General features: G+C 54.5%; 1 protein-coding gene across 1 annotated transcript in view; it reads left to right on the forward strand.

Moving 5' to 3' along the window:
• Positions 1–581: 581 nt before the first annotated feature.
• IGSF21 (immunoglobin superfamily member 21) overlaps positions 582–19,010 on the forward strand; it is a 252,328-nt gene continuing 233,899 nt past the window's right edge. Inside the window, exon 1 of the mRNA XM_057537082.1 lies at positions 582–717. Coding sequence (XP_057393065.1) covers positions 648–717 — 70 coding nt within the window. The 5' untranslated portion in view covers positions 582–647. The remainder of the gene's footprint in view (positions 718–19,010) is intronic.

Consider the following 19,010-nt stretch of genomic DNA (forward strand, 5'->3'; position numbering starts at 1 on the left):
GCTACGCGCTGCAAGCGAGTTGTGAGTGAGGAGGGGAACCTGGGGGGAAGAGAGGCGGGGGGAGGGGGAGGGGTGGAAGACCGCGAGGAGGGGGAGGGGTGGGGGACGCTCTCCTTCTCCCTGCAATAAATCGGCTTAGCGGACGAGAACCGAACAGCGCAGAAAGGATTAAAGAAAAGTCTGTATAATACAGCGGAGAGAGCTGCGAGTGGAGGGCGGAGGGCGGGGAGAGGGGGAGGGACGGAGGGAGGGCGAGGGGAGGGGGGCGCTCGCGCAGCCGGCAGAGGCGAGCGCGAGGCGGAGAGAGCGCGAGTCGGCTCCAAACTCCGGCGCCGCCGCCGATCCGACTCCGGGCTTCCGTGGACACCGCGCGGAGCCGAGGGGCCGGGAGCTGCGGCGCGCCCGGAGGTCGCCCCGAGCGCGAGGGTCGCGGCGCCCGGCAGAGGCCGAGCCGAGTCCAGCCCGGCGCCCGGGCGGCCCGGCCGCGACGGCATGGGGGCGCCCCCGCGGCGCCCCGTGCTGCCCGCCACTGTCTCGGCCGGCGGCCGGAGGCAGGAGCGCGCCTAAGCCCATGGCGAGGGGCCCCGCCGCCGCCGCCTCCGCCGCCTCCGCCGCCGCCTCGCCGCCGCCGCCAGCTGCCGGGCACCATGCGAGCCGCCCCGAGCCTCCGCGGCTGCGTCTGCCTGCTGCTCCCAGCGATCCTGGACCTGGCGCGCGGTGAGTGCGCGGGCGCGGGCCGGAGCCCCGGCTGGGGATGCGCGCGGGGGCGGGCAGCTGGCGGAGGGCGCGGGCCAGGGTCGCTCCGGAGAGGCTCCGGGTCCGAGCCCCGCTCCCGGCGTGGGGGTCTGCAGAGGTGATCTGCTAGACGAGGGAGGGAGGATGTCTCCTTCGAAGAGAGCGCTCGTGGGTCTGTGCCAGGGTGTGTGTGCGCGCGTGTGTATGAGCGTGTGTCTTTGTTGCGTCTGTGTGTGAGGGTGTCCGGGAGGGAGCTGTGTGTGGAGAGGGTGCCGGAGTGCATTTGGCGATGTGAGTGTGTGTGATGGTGTGTGAGCGAGCGAGTGTCTGGAGGGGTGTTTGAGTGTCTGTGTCAGTTACACAGAGAAGGTGTGTGTGTGAGAAAGCGTGTGAGCCAGTGTTTGGGGGTGTGCGCGGGTGCCAGCTTCTCGGTGAGGGTGTGAAGTGTGTGAGCTTGTGTCATCGTGTGTGTGAGCGTGTTACAGGGTGGATGAGTGTGTAAGGTGTGGTGTTGCACGCGTGTCCCAAGTGTATGGGTCCCTTTAGGGATGTGTGACAGGGAGTGGCTGTATTTCTGTTGGGGGGGGCACGGGGCGTGTGTGCATAGGAGGTGGGAATGTGACACTTGAGCCGGAGTGTACGTCTCTGGGATGTGTGGAGGTGCAGGCATGCGGGGGTTGTGTTGCTTCGTGGGCCAGGAGTGTGTGTGCGTGCAGTGGAGTGTGTGGTTCTAGTGTGGAGGGAGGCATGGACGCGTCCGCGGGCTGAGAAGGTGTGAGCAGCGGTGTGTATGCGTCCCGCATGGACTTGGTCCCGGCTGGGCTGAACCCATTGGAAGGAGGTCCCTAGAGAGAGTGATTGGTGCCTCCGCAGCTCCAGGGTCCAGGGTTCGCCGAAGCCTCGATGCTTCCAGCCCGGCGCCGCCGCCTGGTGGGTCTTAAGTGGCGCGGCAGTCCAACCTGGCGACCCCGGCACCTTTCGGACAGCGAGCCAACACATTCGCTACGAGCCGGGCGGGGGGGAGGCTGGACCTGCAAAGAGCCGTGGGCGCGGAGACTAGAGGGTGTGCGTCCGCGATTCCACCCTAAGCCTAGTACCAAACCTGGATGCCCAGAACCAGCCCGTCTGGAGTTACATCCTGGCTCTGCCGCGGAGGAGGAGGAGGATGCGGGGTGCCAGAACGTAGCCATTGTGACCAGAAGGGTCTCAGTCCCTAGCCCAACTGGGTGATGAAGGTGGGGGAACCATCTCCGTCCTCTGCCGTGTGTGTGCCCTGCCCCACCGGGAGGTGCTTAGCCAAACTCTGGGAGTGCCTTCCAGGAAGGGGTGTCCCCCTAAAATAACCGCACCCCCTCTACCCCGAGGTCCTTGAAGAGTGCTTGGTCTGCTGATGGGAGCAGCTGCAGAATTCGAGCCTGAATGGTGGTCCTGCTGGCAGTGAGCGGGGAGGGGCTGGTGTAAACCAGAAGTAACGCAAGCCCTGTACTTTGTCCCCCTACCCTTGGAACAACAGACTTTCCAAAGTGGATGAAAATCTCCCCCCAACTTTGAGGTGACGGCTCCCTCCCTCGGATGCCTCTAGAGGGAAAGGTTATATGGGGTCGGGGAGCGGGTGGTGTCCCCCCGGTTCCAGCGCAACGGAGAGGGCAGTGGGCTTTGTTGAAAGGCACCTGGAGCCCTCACCTGGACATTGAAGGGAGCGGGATGGTTGGGGACAGGAGGGGAGCACCCCTTTCCTCTGGAATGCGCAGAACCAGAGAGACGCGGCAGGGGTGAGGATGGCGACTGATGGGAAAGGCTTTGGTGGGAAACCCCGCTCCGTCAGGACCCCACCCTGTGATTTTCCCCAGAACCCGCGAGCAGCGTTCTTCGGGCTGCGGGGCTGCGGAGAGCTGAGCCGGCGTCTTGGCGCCTCCACTCCCCTCGCCCGCCTCTGCAACTTGCTGGAGGCTGGGGGATCGGGCGCCAGGGGTGAGCGCCTCTGGGCCGGGGGGAGCCGGCATGGCCTTTGAGCTCCGCTGCTCAGGGTGAGGGAAGAGCGCTGATCCGGCTCGCAGATGGGAAACTTTCCGAGCGTGGGGCGCGCGCAGGGGTCCTGGGCAGCCGGGGAGCCCTCCCTTCCCTGCAGAGATGAGAGTACTCGAGAGTGGGATCCCTCCTTTCCCGCTCCAAATCTGTGCCCACCAAGGGGTGGGAGTACGAGAAGCGTCTGTACGAGATGCAACAGGCCGGCTTGCCGGGGGAGGGCGCCCTTCCCGGACGTGACCGAGAGCCATGCACCTGGCAGTTGGCTATGCCGGACCACCTGCCAGGGGCTGCTTCGGAGGGCGGGGAGGGTAGAGTCCAGGGCAGGCATTCAGAAACACGCCTGCCCAGTGGGGGGCGATGGCGGTCACTACTAGGGAGAGGCACGGCCAGTGCGCCCTCGCCGGTTCTGTTCCTACGGGCCGCAGAGCAAAGGAGCTCCACTTTGTGCAGAGGTGGGTCTGTGCATTGGGAGGAGAAAGCAGTCGGCTGCACACAGGACCGGCTGGGCTGGGAGTTCCTGCCCCTGCTGCCGCTCCCCAGTATCTGACTCTCCAAGAGGAGAAACCCACTTGGTTTTTAACTCCTCAGGTCCCATTTTACCTGGCCTGGGCACTTCTGGGAAGGCAGTCATGCACTCGTGCCTGGACGGTGGCCCGGGAGAGAGAGGGCACCGGGCACTGGGGGCGCGGGGAAGAGAGTGGTTCATGGACCTGCCTCTTTCGGCGGTGGGAAAGTCTCCGCGAAGGGTAGCGGTGGGCAGGCCGAGTTAGGGCGCGCCAAAGGCCCCAGCCAGAGGCCCTTCCGGTTCTCTCTTGGCAGCCGCGTGTCAGCGGGTGGGTGGGATGCGGGGGTGGACTCGGCTGGGCCGAGGAAACCGCAGCACCGAGACTGCGGGGGTGGGGGGGGAAGCTGTGCGTACGCAAGCTGGAGTGAAAACTTTACGTACTTAGGCTCCCTCACCATCTCCACCCTACGCCGGGGGCGCGGGGGGCGGGGCTGAGGCCCCGCCCAGCTCCCTCTCAGCCCCTGGCGGGGGAGTGAAGGGCCCTGCCGGGGTCAGGCTGCTCCGCCCCTGCTCCCCTTGCCGCCCCGCCCCCAGACTGGCCCCTCCGCCAGCAATAAACCCCACTCCCTTCCCACCCAAGATGCAAACTGGAGTTTTTCCTGAGAGGTTGAATTAGTTTTTGCTTTTTAAGTGCAGGGGATGTTAGAGCTGAAAGCGACCTCCGAGATCACTTACTTCATTGATTCTGAAACTTATAATTTTTATCAGGAGAACCCTTTTAGTGTAGGAACTGATTACCACCCCCCAAACCTGTTTCCTTGGACAAGGTGATAGGCACAAAAGGACAGCTGCCCTGGTAGAAGCGGGTACTGAGACCCGGCATCGAACGATCTTTCCTCAGAAGTCCCCGTAAACAATCTAACATTGCTCCTCTCCGTGTATCATAGCTGGGTTTTTGTTTTTTTTCAATAGCCAGTATTACATGGGTCAGCTGCAGTGTGGCCAGCACGTGCTAACTGCTGCACAGTCCTCGCGCATTGCAAGGTGGGTTTAAGCTCTTTTCACAGATTAGGAAACTAAGGCCCAGAGTTTTAAGATTTGTTAATGGCATGAGTACTGGTGCTTTCCGGGTCCCGCCTGGTCCAGCGCCAGGCTCCCACTTCCTTCCAGTGTTCCTTGGACAGGGCGTGTGGGCAAGGGCTGGCAAGGTACCAGTGATGCCTTAGATTGGCCTGGCTATCCCAGCTTTTCAGAACATCTGTCTCACCCAGACCGGAACCTTGCTACGGTTGGAGGGAGGGGCGGTGGGGGAGGCGCGGTGGAGGAGATTAAGTGATTTGCTCGGTTTTCTGGGTTATAGCAGTGGTGACTGCAAAGCCAGAGACCAAAGAGCCAAACAAAGAGGAGGCTGGTTAGTTCTGTTAACTGGCTTTCCTGGGATCCATGGAGGCGTCTGACCTGGCTTGCCACGCAGTCCGCCTCTGCTCCATCCCCAGGCCCCTTGAAACTCATGTATTTAGCCCTGACTGAGCTCTATGTGCCAGCATTGTGCAGTGTGCTTTGTTCTTCTTGTGTTGTTTAATAACCACCCTGAGAGTTAAAGTGATTTTCCAGTTGAGGAAGCTGAGGCTCAGAGAGGTTAAGTGACTTGTCCACAGCCACCCAGTCAGTAAGTGGCAAGCTGAGATTCAGACCCAGGACTGTCTCTTTCCCTCTGTGCTCTGCTGTCTCCTGGTGAGAAGGGATCTCAGTCACTTCCTTGGCTCCAGCCACACAGACAGTTGTAGTGTGTCCAATGCCCAGTCTGGATGCCTTACTCTTTCCCAAATCCCAGTAAGATAAAATTATCCAGTATGTTCATCTGTACAGATGGGAGACGGGGTGTCCCTGAAAGCCCTTGTCATCATCAAGAGAATGAACGGGCATCTGTTGTGGGCAGGGCACATCTGAAAAGAGAAAGACCTATGACGGTGACCGTCATTCCAGTGGGGCGAGAGGTCGGGCATGTACCCATAAAGATGAATGACAATCCAGGTGGAAATTTGTTGATACCTGCTAGATGCCAAGTGGATTGACGTCCCCTACAGGAGGTTCTCGGGGGGAAGAGTGATTACTTGGGGGGTATAAAGGGAATGCTTCAGAGAGGAGGGAGAACTTGAACTAGACCTTGAAGCAAAGGGAGAACATTAATAAGCCAAGGGCTAATGTGCCAGGGAGGGAAACCCGTGTGAGCAAAGAACTGGACATAGGACTGTGTGTGGTGGGACCAGCTCAACTCAAGGCTGTCTTTCTTGAGTCTAGTCGAAGACTGGGAGAAAGAAGAGTGATATTACTGATAGCTCCCATTTATCACGCACCTGTTAGACGTTCTTTATGCATTAAATGCTCTAAACAATCCATGAGGCGGTATCATTAGCCATGCTTTGCAGGTGAGGACAAGAGGCCCAAGATACCTCTCTCTTTCTCTCCGTTCCCCCCTTCCTTCCTTTCTTTTCTTTCTTAATAATGAATGAGGCTCAGAATCTTTTTTAAGTGGAAGAACCAGGAGTTTCAAACCCAGGTCTGAAGCAATCCAAAGACACTGCTACTCCTGGAGGAGAGGAGAAAGGATTTATTTTTTCTTCGCTGGAAGGAGGAATGCAGCAGCTTCTACCATATGCAAGAGGGTGCAAAGCGCCCCCGCTTTAAACGATAAATGTCAGTGGAGGTGAAACATGGGGCATTCATTCCTAAGAGGTGTCTGTCTTCAGCATGATGTTCCTGGGAAGGAACCAGGTGGGTGAGATTCTGGAACCCACCTTTACACTTGCAGTGAGGTCTGGTGGCAGAGGGGGCTCGTGATCACCGAGACCTATTGGCCAAGATTCCATGGATGGAGCAAATGAATACAGTATGTACGGAGCTAGAGGTGTAGAGAGTAGCAGCCCAAAGGAGCAGGAAAGGACGTTGTGACACCCAGGAAAGGAATCTGGCGTTTGGCATGTCCACCAGCCATTCCTACTTCTCCCGGCAACACGTCAGATTTGCTGTGGGGAATTATTCACCACCCTACTAATTGCATGCCATCTTGGTAGGTGGCACAATCAGCTAAGTCACCCCCAAGATGAGCCCATCTGACAAAGTCTCCCTGGAAGCTGAATATTGAACAGAGGAAGACAGAGAACTACTGGAAAGTCCCCCTTATCAATGGGGGCCCCCAAGACGCTGTACTTTTCTGGTTTCCCCAGGGCTAATAATGCTGGGACCTTCCTCCCAGGGTGTTGACAGGATGGAACGAATCATGACATACAAAGCTCTTGGCTTAATCCTGTGGGCTCAGATGACTGTTACCAGTATTCACCACGGTTACGTCAGAGCTGCTCCAGCTCAAGCAGCAGGGGTCCTCCCAGTACCAGCCTCCAGTTTGTCCTTGTGTTCCATGAATTCCCCATAATGTTCCACCAGTTGCTGTTTTTGGCTTGAGTTGTCTGGAGTTGATTTCTGCCTCTTATAAGAGAAGGACTCCACTTGATACCCTCCCTAGGCATGATGAGCCTTAGAGTTGCTGATTAGCCACTCTTGGTAACTCCTGGAGGATGGTTCACGGCCTGCTGCCTGGGAGTGACTGATTTCCCCGCCTGCTCCCTGACTTTCCCGGGAGGCTCAACGCATTGTGCCCCATCCACACCCACACTGGGTGCAGTCAAGACCCAAGACCCAAGTTGTTTCTCTCAGTGAAATTCGGGGATAGAACCAGTCTCACTGTGACCCTCCCATCCCCTACCCTAGTAGACTAGAAGCTCCATGAAGGCAGGGACCCTGTGTGGTTCTGCTCACTGTTGACTCTTCCCCACAAAACACATGGTGGATACTCCCCAACAACCCGCTCATGGTGGGTTGTTTGGATGAATAAAGCATCTTTGGGGCTTCCCTGGTGGCGCAGTGGTTGAGAATCTGCCTGCCAATGCAGGGGACACGGGTTTGAGCCCTGGTCTGGGACGATCCCACATGCCGCGGAGCAACTGGGCCTGTGAGCCACAACTACTGAGCCTGCGCGTTTGGAGCCTGTGTTCCGCAACAAGAGAGGCCGCGATGGTGAGAGGCCTGCACACCGCGATGAAGAGTGGCCCCAGCTCGCCGCAACTAGAGAAAGCCCTCACACAGAAATGAAGACCCAACACAGCCAAAAATAAATAAATAAATAAATTAATTTTAAAAAAAAAAGAAGCATCTTTGGCCTTTAGACATGTGCGTCCTGGTGCTGGGGTACGTGGAGAGGTGTTGGGTGTGTGGCTTTCTACAGAAAAGTGTATGCAAAGGCTTATGGCATGTGAAATTTAGGCTGGATTCACAGGTGAACTTCCTGTTGGTAAATTTCCGCTCCTAGAACTACATTCTGTCTTTCTTGAAGACTCTCAGATAATCAAAGTGATGGAGACTCTGACTCCAGACATCCTAACTCTCTACCTGCTGGTGGTACTTGAGCGTTGACGAGATGCTTCCACCCCCGTCCTTCCATTTAGTTCTCACATCAGACGTGAAGGAGGCTACTCTTGTATCCACTGAATAGGCCAGGGAAACTGAGCCTCAGGGAGATGATAAGATGGTGGTAGGAAGTGTCTGGACCGGAATCTGGATTTTGTAGCTGCAGGCCCATCCTTCCTTCCCTCCCCAACCCATTGCGCTGTTTCATTCACCCCCACTAAGTTTTCGGAATGAGACAGGTCAGCTCCCCATGAGCTCACAGGCCAGTAAACTGACCAGAAAGCTTGCCCTGTGAGCTGAGTGCTGGTGTAACCATTTTGCTGATGTGACCTCCTCCCTCCTCCACGGCTGCCCAGATGGGTATTATATCCCCAGTCCACAGGGGAGGCTGCTGATGGAGTCACACGTCCTGGGGACCAGAGCCGCCACCTCTCTGCCCCACAGACTTGGCCTGCTCAGAGGTTTCTGGTCTTAGCTTCGTGTCCTCCACCTCCTCCCCCACTTCTGCCCTTTCTTGGCTCAGAGAACAGACATCTGCCCTCAGCCAACACAGCCCCTGACTCCCCGTACACCTCCCTCCAAGTCTCTGCTCACCCACTTCTTGCCCTCCACAACCCCCCTACCCCTGCTGACTCAGGTGTCCCCTGGGAGTGCTGCCAGCAGCACTCTGGCAACATGCTGTTAAAACAACCCTCCTCTGGGGCTGGAAATGGTCATCGGTTGGTCTCCCCATTGAACAGAGAGCCCTTGAGGGCAGGCATCCCTGCACCACTGGCTCTGGCACAAGGCCTGGCTCTGAGCAGATCTTCAAGATGTGTTTGTTGAATGAATGACTGACTGATGAATGAATGATGTCTCCCCGGAGTCTGGGGTTTGGTCCAGACACTGAGCCCGGAGCCTGTTTCCTGGCCCTGCTCAATCAACTCTGGAAGCCCTTTCTGGTGTGAGAATGTGCCCATTGTCCAGCTCTGACCACCATCACTCAAACTGGCATCACTGCTGGCGTCTGGGGGATGAGCCAACAGTAGAAGGTGGAGGGAAGACTAAAGGGCTTCCTGTTCCTTCTGGGTTCTCCTTGTTTGGTGATGGGTGCAGGGTTTGGGGAAGGAGGGAAGGAAGGAAGGAGGGGGAGGAAGGAAAGAAGGAAGGAAGGAAGGAAGGGGCAACTATTATGTGCTAAGTCCCGTGCTAGCCATGTTCACACAAAGTCATATTAAATCCTCCCAGAAACTCCCATTTGGGAGATAACAGTCTCCTCATTTTACAGATGAGGAATGAGGCTTAGAGAGAGCGTGTGATTTGCCTAAAGTCCCACTGCTAGTGAGGGACAGAGCTGGATTCACACCCGGGCATTGATTTACATATCTCTCCCCAGCTCTGAGTTTACCTTATTGGTGGCTTGAAATTGACCAGGGCGGGAGTATTTATACCATGGAATGAGCAAACACTGCAGATCAGAGCTCTCCCCAGCCCAGAGCTAGCTGTTAAACATTTACCAGCACGCCGCTGGGCCTGCCCATCCGTCCTCAATCACTGTCTCTGTGGAACCTGGTGGTAATTAATATACTTTGGTTTTCATGTGAACTGGGTTCAAAGCCTAGCCCGGCCACTTCCTAGGAGAGTGTGTACTTGGGCAAGTCACTACCTCTCTGAGTCATGGTTTCCCCATCTTTTGAAAATAGAGGGTGTTGTGGCGATAAATGAGATGAATACATGAAAGCCCCTGGCATGCAACTAGCCCTCAGTCTTGACCCCTCCCTTCCTCCTGACCCTCAGGATGGGGTCAGCTGGCCATGGGGGTCGCTCTGAGAGGCTCAGTAAGCTCGCGCTTTCTTCTCCCTCCCCTGGAAGCTGACTTTGGAGTCAAGTCAAGGGATCCAGTCACTCCTGTTAATTGAGCAGCTGTGCCAACCTCATTCTGGATTGGCGGAGACCTCCCTTAAGGAGTTTTGGCTCGTTGGCCACCCCACACAGCACGGGCTCATTTGAGAACAATAAAAGATTATGTATGATAAATGGCCAATACAAGGACACCAAGAATAAATCCTTGGAAGCTAAAGGGAGTGGCCCAGGAAGGCTCTGAGGGATTGAAGCCATCTTGGGAGGTAAGCAGGGAATCCCAGGCCAGAGAACAGCACGTGCGAAGGCCTGGAGGGGGGAATGAGGACACCGTCAGTCTGTGTGAGGACGGGAGACAGAGAGGCAGCTGGCCTCACTTGAGCATCCGGTGCTCACTGAGAAGCGGGGAATGAGGCTGAAGCTGTTGGCCAGGGCCTGCTCGCCAGGGCGAGGGGTCTGGATTTGAGCCTGGGGGCTACGGGGGGCAGCTGAAGAGAGAGGAGTGACATTCCCAGAGCAGGGCTCTAGGAAGATTAATTTGGCTTTTCTGGGCCACCTGAAGCCGGAAACTCTTTGGAACGCCATTGTGTTATAAATGATTGCTCTGGGGTGCCCAAAGAGACAATGGCCTCGTGGCAGAAATGCCATTATTTGGACGCTACCCACCTCTCCCACAGTGTCCAGAGCTGGCAAGGAGGGAAAACCAGGCCCCCGCCTGGAATGGAGCTGTTCCAGCTTCAGCCTGAACCAAGTGTGATGGGGGTAGCTTCTCCTGGGGAGAAGCATCTAGATCCCCAGGGGGCATGGGCTCTGGGGTCTGGCCTGAGTTCAGACCCCACCTCCACCACTTATCCAGTGTGTGAACTCTGATAACCTCTTTGTTGCTTTCAGCCTTGATGTCTCCAACTGAACACGCAACTCGTCACGGTGGCTTCGTGGGGTGGGGCTGCTGGGAAGGGAAATTCACATAACACGAGGGGTCTGTATGCAGGGTACCTAGCACACAGCAGGTGTGGGAAAAGTAGCTGCTGCTGTTATAATGACGTTTGGAATGCCCCCAAGTCTGAAGAGGAAGAAGTGTTTACTAAGCCCCAGTGCCCAGGAGGAGGGGTACATTGTAGATTTTCCACAGGGAGCGAGTCCTCAGGTTTGGAATTACAGAGTATTGGGGCCAGGAGGGAGCTGGGAAGTTAAATGCACTATATCCTTTCCCCCATTTTAAAGCTGAGAAAACTGAGGCCCGAGAGAGTGACTTTCCCATTGGCGCCCACACCGTGCGTGATGTGTGTGTGTATGGGGGGGGGTGGAGCGGGGTGCAGGTCTTCACCCTCGAGGTCCTGGGGGCCATCCCAGGGCTCAGTCAGGCAGACCCACCACCCAAGAGCCTTGCGTGGGGAGCATCAGGGTGCCCCAGACTTGGGTGGGGATCTTGGCGGCACTCCAGCAGAGAGCAACCCCCAGTCTCATACATCACAGGAGCAGCTTGGGAGTCACCAGGGAGAGAGGCAGCTGAGCTTTTGGGTTTTTTTGTTCCTTTGCCAAGCTGTTCCCTTTGCCCTTTTGTTTCTCTTTCTGCAGAGGCACTCAGCGCTCCTCCCGCGGGGCTGTTTGTCACCAATCACTGGCGCCTCTATTATCTCCCGGGCACCATCTCTTCCTCCCCGCTCCTTAATGCTGCCCCAAAGGAAGGCGTCCATCACCGGCTGCCCTGCCATCGTGCGGGGCTGGGCATGGGGAAGGGGCAACGCAGGGGCTCGGATGCCCTGGCAAGGTGAAGACAGAGGCTGGCATGGCCAGAGGGTGGGTGGCGTCCGCATCGAGAGCTGGTGCTCAGTGCCGGAGTGCGCAGGAGTTTGTCAAGTGGGTATTCAGGCCATACCGTAACCCAAGGCCAGGTGCCTGGTTCTACGGAAGCAGGTGATGCCTTGCTAATTGTCACCAAGCACCTAATATCCCAGGCAGGGGCGGAGGGAGTGAGATGGGGGCAGCAAAATCAACCGCATCACAAAAGCTTCTTTGTTTGCTTGGCGGCAGCAGAGAAATGGACCTGAGCTCAGCTCGGAGAGGAAGAGGCATCGTTGGAAGTCGAATTCCTAAGCCTGTCTCCCCACTGAGGAGCCTGGTGGGAGGAGAGAGGCAAGCAACCGAGTGGGGAGGAATAGAGTTACTTAACCAGGAAGAGCTAGTGGTTCCCAGGACAGTCTGAATGCAGAGTAGTTTCCTGTTGCAAGAAGCAGTACAGTTCATTCATTCATTCATTTACTGATTCATCCACTGGTGCATCGAGAATTAATTGAATGCTCCTGGCAATCAAGCACCATGCTGTTCTAGAAATCCAGAGGAGAATGAATAGGCGAGTTCTTGCCCTCATGGGGCTTACAGTCCAGAGCTGTGTTCAACATGGAGCTGTGTGTGACAACTGACGTTTACATTAAAACTCAGCAAGGTGTCTCGGCTTTTATTTAACCGAATTAAACAGAATTCAGTTCTTCAGCCACACCAGCCACATTTCACGGGCTCAATAGCCACACGTGGCTGGTGGCTCCTGTATTGGGCAACACAGCTGTGGGTAAGACGTCTCCATCACTGTGGAAAGCTCTATTGGACAGAGCAGGTCTAGGGCGATGTTCCTCTTTAGGTGGGGCCTCCCCACGGGCAATAAATACCAAGGAATCACAGAGAGGGGGGGTCTTCCCTGTTCCTTTCTCATGCTGTCCTCCTAGTTGTGCCAAGGAGAAAGCCTCAGGCTGATGCCATCATGTCTTTAACGCCCCCTCGCTTGCTAATCTCTCTTTGCAACAAAAACAGGTGCGGGGCAACGTGCCTGCAGCGAGCCAGAGGGAGTAAAAGTTTTAATAACAGTGTTTTGTTTTCATTATAGTTCTTTTTCAGTCATCCTCTGTTTAAGGCAAGTGAGACTGGTTGGCCATTTGGGGCAGTGATTTAAATTCTCTCTCTCTTTTTAAAATGGCTTATTTAAGTAAAAAAAAAATGAGTCAAGATAAAGAAAAATGTTAAGTGCATAGTGGAACAGGTGGCGTGCAGATGTGGCCAGTCTGGGCAGCTGCGGGTGTGAATGTCTGTGACTGAGAAACCGCAGATTGGATGGAACGACATGGGCTTTGGAGGCAGAGCAGGGCTGGGGTTTCAGCGCCACTGTTTGTAAGCTCTGTAATTTGGGGACGCTTTCCTTCTCTCCGTACCAACCAGGTTCCAGCAGGAAACACCAAGCTCAACCTGGGAGGGTCCGTGAAGGGCTTATTAAAGGGACTACTGGCTTTAGGGTTTAGGGAGAGCAGCCCTTGGGGCCAGGAACAGTGGGGAGTTACTACCACCTGTAGCAACTGGAGAGAGGGCTGTGTGAAGAGGGCTGCGTGCAGGACTGTGGCTCAGGGTAGAGGGATGCAGCCAACTCTTGGGGACCTGGCAGGGAGCTGGAGGAAGAAATACCTCAATTTCATCCTCCTCCTGCCTTTGGGTCTCTGGCTGATGCTGCCCATTGACCAAACTCACTTGGAAGCGCATGCAATTGGGCTCCCAGGCACAGAACGGGTGGAGAAGGGAAAAGAGTGAGCTGGGGAGCAAACAGCAGAGATAGGACACCATCCTGCCAAGCTAAGCCTCAGTTTCCCTGTCTAGAAAATGGAGGTTGCACTACATACCCAACAGAGTTGCTAAGATGATGGAAAGAGACGACGTGTGATGCTAATAAATAATTGGTCACTACTTATATTAATAACAATCACGGTAATAAAATGCCTGCGCTCATGCCCCATCCTGTGCTAGATGCTAGATCTTCCTGAGCCAAAATGTAGCATATGAGTACGGGGCTTTACGAACGTGGAACTGGCCTTTCAGGGGCACGTGAACTTGAAGGGACAGGTAACTTTGGGAGGACGTTGCAGTTTGCAGAGAGGAAACGCCTGCACCCTCCACTGCTGGTATTGACCGTTGTGATGTGTTATCTCTGCTCAAGACTCTTCAATGTCCCTACACGTCCCTGTCCCCTGGTCCATCGCACCGATTGATTACTCCACCCCAGGGCACACTGATGCCTCGTTCCCCAGTCTATTTTCCACCCCATTTCCCACAGAGAGGTTCTTTCTTCTTAGATCATTTAGGTAATCGTTCCTGCCATCCCCACTGGCTCTTACCATGTGCAGTCTGGTCCACATCCATCATGAACGGGCTCAGAGTTCCTTCCTCCCAAGGGGAAAGGCAGGTGCTCTCCAAGTCTTAGCTCTTCTTGCCAGATGCTGCTTCCTCCCTTGCAGGTGGGGTAGAAGGGAGTTAACAGTGAGTAAGTTAGCCCTTTGGATTATCAGACCTTTATCCTTCATCTGAAAGCTGAGAGTGCCAATTTTACATTTAGAGGGACCTTCTCAGCAAGTCCCTGGAGTCTGGGGGGGGGGGGGGTGGCTGGCTTCTAAATGGAGTAACTGTTTCCTGGGAAAACTGCCACCAACAGCCCCTTTGGTTCCCAGCTTCTCAGTTGGCTCAGGGGACTGTCCTCGTGTCCCTCTATTTTCCTTTGTCCGGTCTTTTTTTCCATCTACCTTGACTGTTCAAATTGACTTTGATGAGGACTAATTTTGCCAGTTGAAATTCTAGACGCTTATACATTCGGTGCTTCGCTGAAATAGCTGTGACAAATACCAGCGGCAATTTCTTCCCTGGCTTATTTATTCTCTGAAGTGCTCTGGGCAAGACAGAGTGCCCCTCTGCCCCTTGCCCGCATGCCGTCTGTCGACACTGCCATCTTCCCCCAGCCCTGCTACAGCCCTGTCCCCCTGCAGGTCGGTCTCAGCCCTGCCTACTGACTCAGTGACACTGTGCTCCTTTGGAGGGTGGGATCGATCGCTCACTGGAGGTCAATATTCCTTAGGAAAAACTCCAACAGCCCCCTCGGGTCTCAGTGTCCAAGTTGGTGGAGGGGACATCCCTTTGTTCAGCCGCCTTTCCATCTACCTGACTGTTCACATTAACTTAGATGAGACTCGTTTCCAGTTGAATATGGGACCGTGTCCTGCAGGCTGGACCTGCCCTATGTGTGGGCTGCGGAACATCCATCATAGTGCTGTCGGGCCACTCCTTGGCCCGGGGCTGGGTCTCAGGGGGAGCTTTTGTTGCCCGCCATGCTCATGTCCCTGGGTGGTGGAGTGGTGCTTTCTGGTCACCAGCTCTGAACCATGCCCTGGGGCACAGTGCAGAGATTGCCAAACTTCAGTCCCCTCCTTCATGACTTTATCTACATCCCACCCAGGTTATTTCTTTTTTTTTTTTTTTTTAAAGGATTTTCTTTTTTATTTATTTATTTATTTATTTATTTATTTATTTATTTATTTTTGGCTGTGTTGGGTCTTCGGTTCGTGCGAGGGCTTTCTCCAGTTGCGGCAAGCGGGGGCCACTCTTCATCGCGGTGCGGGGACCGCTCTTCATCGCGGTGCGCGGGCCTTTCTCTATCGCGGCCCCTCCCGTTGCGGGGCACAGGCTCCAGACGCGCAGGCTCAGCAATTGTGGCTCACGGGCCCAGCTGCTCCGTGGCATGTGGGATCTTCCCAGACCAGGGCTCGAACCCGTGTCCCCTGCATTAGCAGGCAGACTCTCAACCACTGCGCCACCAGGGAAGCCCCCCACCCAGGTTATTTCTTACATCATGATTTTCTTAAAATCAAATTTAAACTGATTCCCTCTATTTTCATTTGTATTTTACAAAGGAATAATGTATAAGCTTGTTGTACTGAGTAGACATATTTTTTCTTAATTCATATTAAACATGTGACCATTTGAATTTTTAAAAAAGCTTCTCTGTGCCACTTGGCCTCATCCTGCAAGCGACCATAGAAAACATCGGTTCGGTAGAAAGGACACCAGCCTTGGATCTGATTTCAACTCCTCCATCAACTTGCACCATCACTCGCTTACCCTCCCCCACTCCTCGGAGCCTTAGGTCCATAAAACAAAGGAGTGAGTCTGGAGGACCCAGTTCTAAGATTCTTGGATGGATAATAAGATTGGGAAGGCGAGTACTGTCGTCTAGGTCCAAAATACTTCCTTTAAGACATATTTGATGCCTCCGAATTCCCACCTTCGGGATGAAGCATCCTGCCTCCGGGCGGTGTTGCTGAGAGCAGCTGTCTGTCCGATAGCCGCTCATGTCCTTGGAGCACAAACTCGGCCTCATTTCAGTTCCATTCAGCAGCCGTTTACTGAGAACCTGCTCTGAGTCGCGCCCTGCGCCAGGGCTGGCACTAAGGTACAAATGAGACCCAGTGCCTGTCTTCAGGGAGTCCACGGTCTCCTGGGGCAGATAGGCAGGCGAACAAATAAATTATGGAATAATATTGAAAATTCTAAAATTTAAGTAGCTACCAAGTCCTTATGGGAACGTAAGAACAGGGGATGACTAATCCACTGAGGGGTTGCGGAAAGTCCTATATCATCAGAGAGGTTAAGCCACTTGCTCAGGTTTGCACAGCTACTAAGTGGTTGAGCTTTGAACGTAGGATGTCTCATGCTTTAACTGCTTTCTGTCCTCTCTGCCTTCTTGCTTCTCTGCCAGAGATCCCTTCCAACTTGACCTTTTGTGATTCTGGGGCTCTCTGGACCTTCCATCCTGCTCCTACGTGCCTCTGGGGGAGGGGGTCAGGGGCTCCAGCAGCAGCGGGACCTGGCCCTGGGCCCCCTGCCTGGGCAGTCACTGGGTGGCAGCTCAGCTCTGCTCTATTGTCTCTGGCCTCGTTATTATTATTTCTTTCCAGCATGCTGCTAAAATCTTCCCGCAGAGAGCACACAACCCAGCTCTTTATTTATTTATTTATTTATTTAATTTATTATTTTTTAAAAAAATTTATTTATTCATTTATTTATTTTAGGCTGCGTTGGATCTTTGTTGCTGAGTGCGGGCTGTCTCTAGTTGCGGTGAGAGGGGGCTACTCTTCGTTGTGGTGCGCGGGCTTCTCATTGTGGTGGCTTGTCTTATTGCGGAGCACAGGCTCTAGGCATGCGGGCTTCAGTAGTTGTGGCACATGGGCTCAGTAGTTGTGGCGCATGGGCTCAGTAGTTGTGGCGCATGGGCTTAGTTGCTCCGCAGCATGTGGGATCTTCCCGGACCAGGGCTCGAACCCGTGTCCCCTGCACTGGCAGGCGGATTCTTAACCACTGCGCCACCAGGGAAGTCCAACCCAGCTATTTAAAATTTAAAGGGCTTTACTTAAATAACGTTATTTCCCTTGGAAAGGAGACAGAATAGGTATTTGCAGTGGTTAAATTAGTGCAGTGTGTGGGTCTGAGCAGATGAGTGTGGGGTTCGGTGGGCGTGGAGGTGGCCAGGGGGATGTTCACGGCAATGGGAGGGGCTATGGCTCATCACCCCTCCCTCTCATTCCCCAGAAAGCATGACGTCAGAGGAGACCTATTGTGCACAGAGTTCTGGGAAGAGCACTGGGTGCCACCTGCGGGGAACCACTTGGGAGGATATGAATCTGGACAAAAAGCCTAATCCTCCTGCCACATAGGACCTCAGCACTAAAGACTTGGTGCTCCTAGATGCCCCAGGGCCTTTGCACTTGTCATTCCCTTGGCTGGAAACTACCTCCTTCTTCGGACTAAGTCCTATTCATCATTCAGGTCTCACTTTAGACATCATTTATTCAACGAACATTTTCTGTGCACCTACTATGTTCACAGCACCATGGGGCACAGATGCCATTTGTAACTCATCTCCATGCTTCCTGTACCTGGTGTAGTTCTGGCACAGAGCAGGCATCAGTAAGTGTTTATGGAACTGATAAGAGCCCGTGTGGATGCTGTGGGATCTGGAAGAAGGATAGAGTTGCCTTTCCAGTGCTTATAGCGTCCTTGGAGATTTATGTCAAAGACATTTTGAGCTCTGAATGAACCTATTATGCCTGGCAGACTCATACCCACTCAGGGAAGAAAGGGAGAATTCATTCCTTCTTTCTTTGGCCATATATTTTTTGGCCATATATCCATCTATCTGTCCATCCATCCATCCATCCATTCACCCATCCTTTCATTCATCTGACAAACTGGACACTTACCACGTTCCAGATAGTGTGCTAGGCACTAGAGATATGGTGGTGAATAGAAACAGATAAAGATAAAGCCTGCCCTCCTGGAGCTTACCTTCCAGAGTACACACATGAATATATAACAAGAGGAAGTAATAACTGCTATGAAGAAGAATAGGGCCTGGTAAGTGTGCTGGCCAAGTGTAGATGTGTGGGGTCAGGGAGGGGCCCTATCATTGAGCATCTACTATGCCTCAGACCCTGTGCATCCCTGGCTGCAAACAAGTAAAGAAGCATAATCACTGGCCACAGTGAATGTTAGGATGGCGAGAGCTGGGATATGTTTGGTAGTGACCAGGGGAGTTTCATGATCAGGGAGGCCTCCAGTGAAGTTCTGAGACATGAGCTGGGCCTTGGAGATGGGGGAGTTTAGGCAGGATTTGGCAGACCCATGGTTTTCAAACTGTGCTCCTTGGAACCCCAGTTTCCCATGGAGTTACCCCCCATACCACTTTGGGCAGCCAGAATGTGAGTCAAGGTAATGGTTAAGGGGGCCCTTGTCCCCAAATCGAGCCAGGAGCTCTGCTTTGCCTCTTTTCCAGACTGGCTTCTACTTCAGCTTTACTCTGAATGAAGGAATTTGAAAATGAGTGCATTGCATGATGGGGAGGAAGTGTCGACCTCTTCAGGGCTAGAAGAGGTTCTAGCGTTTTTCTGTTAAATTCAACCCTCGTTTCATGCTACGTACGGGGAAACTGAGGCCCAGAGGGGCCAGTGGCTTGTACCAGGTCCCCAGCAGGAGTGGACCATTTCTGGGAGAAAAGCCTCTGATTTCTGCCTCTTTCCAGGCTGGAAGGGAGGCCTGTGAGAAAGCCCCACGCCCACCCCGGCCCTGGCCCAGAGGCTTGGGTGCTGTTGCCCCCCCCCCTCAACTTGTGCCTGCCCCAACTCCCAAACAGCCTCAGGGTACCCCCTATAAACCTTTCTCCTTTGCCAGGCCAACTGGTCTACCCCACCCCCATGGGAGCCTGGAATTAGACGAAATATTTTATGATCCCACGCTTCGTTATGTTTTATTAAAAGCACCCGTGCTGGCTTCTGCTGGCACATCTGCCAGGCCCAGTCCTGGGGCTTCCTCTCCCTCCCCACCACCACCTCTCACTGCCAGGGGAGGCAGACGGCTGCCACCCCACTGCCACCTCCTTCCCTCACAGAGCGGGGCCCCCAGCCCGGCTGTCCCGCAGGTAAAGGCAGACTGGGGGATTGAGAATGATCATTCTGTGTGTTCACACATCCCTAACCCCACCTGGTCCTGCAGCTACCCCTAGAGGGAATTGGTTCAGAGAGGTGGAGGAGCGAGTCCAAAGTTAGATGCACCTGGTCCTGCATTCTTGACCCTCTCTGTG

The sequence above is a fragment of the Balaenoptera acutorostrata genome, chromosome 1 (genome assembly GCF_949987535.1).
Source record: "Balaenoptera acutorostrata chromosome 1, mBalAcu1.1, whole genome shotgun sequence".
In the NCBI taxonomy this organism is placed as follows: domain Eukaryota; kingdom Metazoa; phylum Chordata; class Mammalia; order Artiodactyla; family Balaenopteridae; genus Balaenoptera; species Balaenoptera acutorostrata.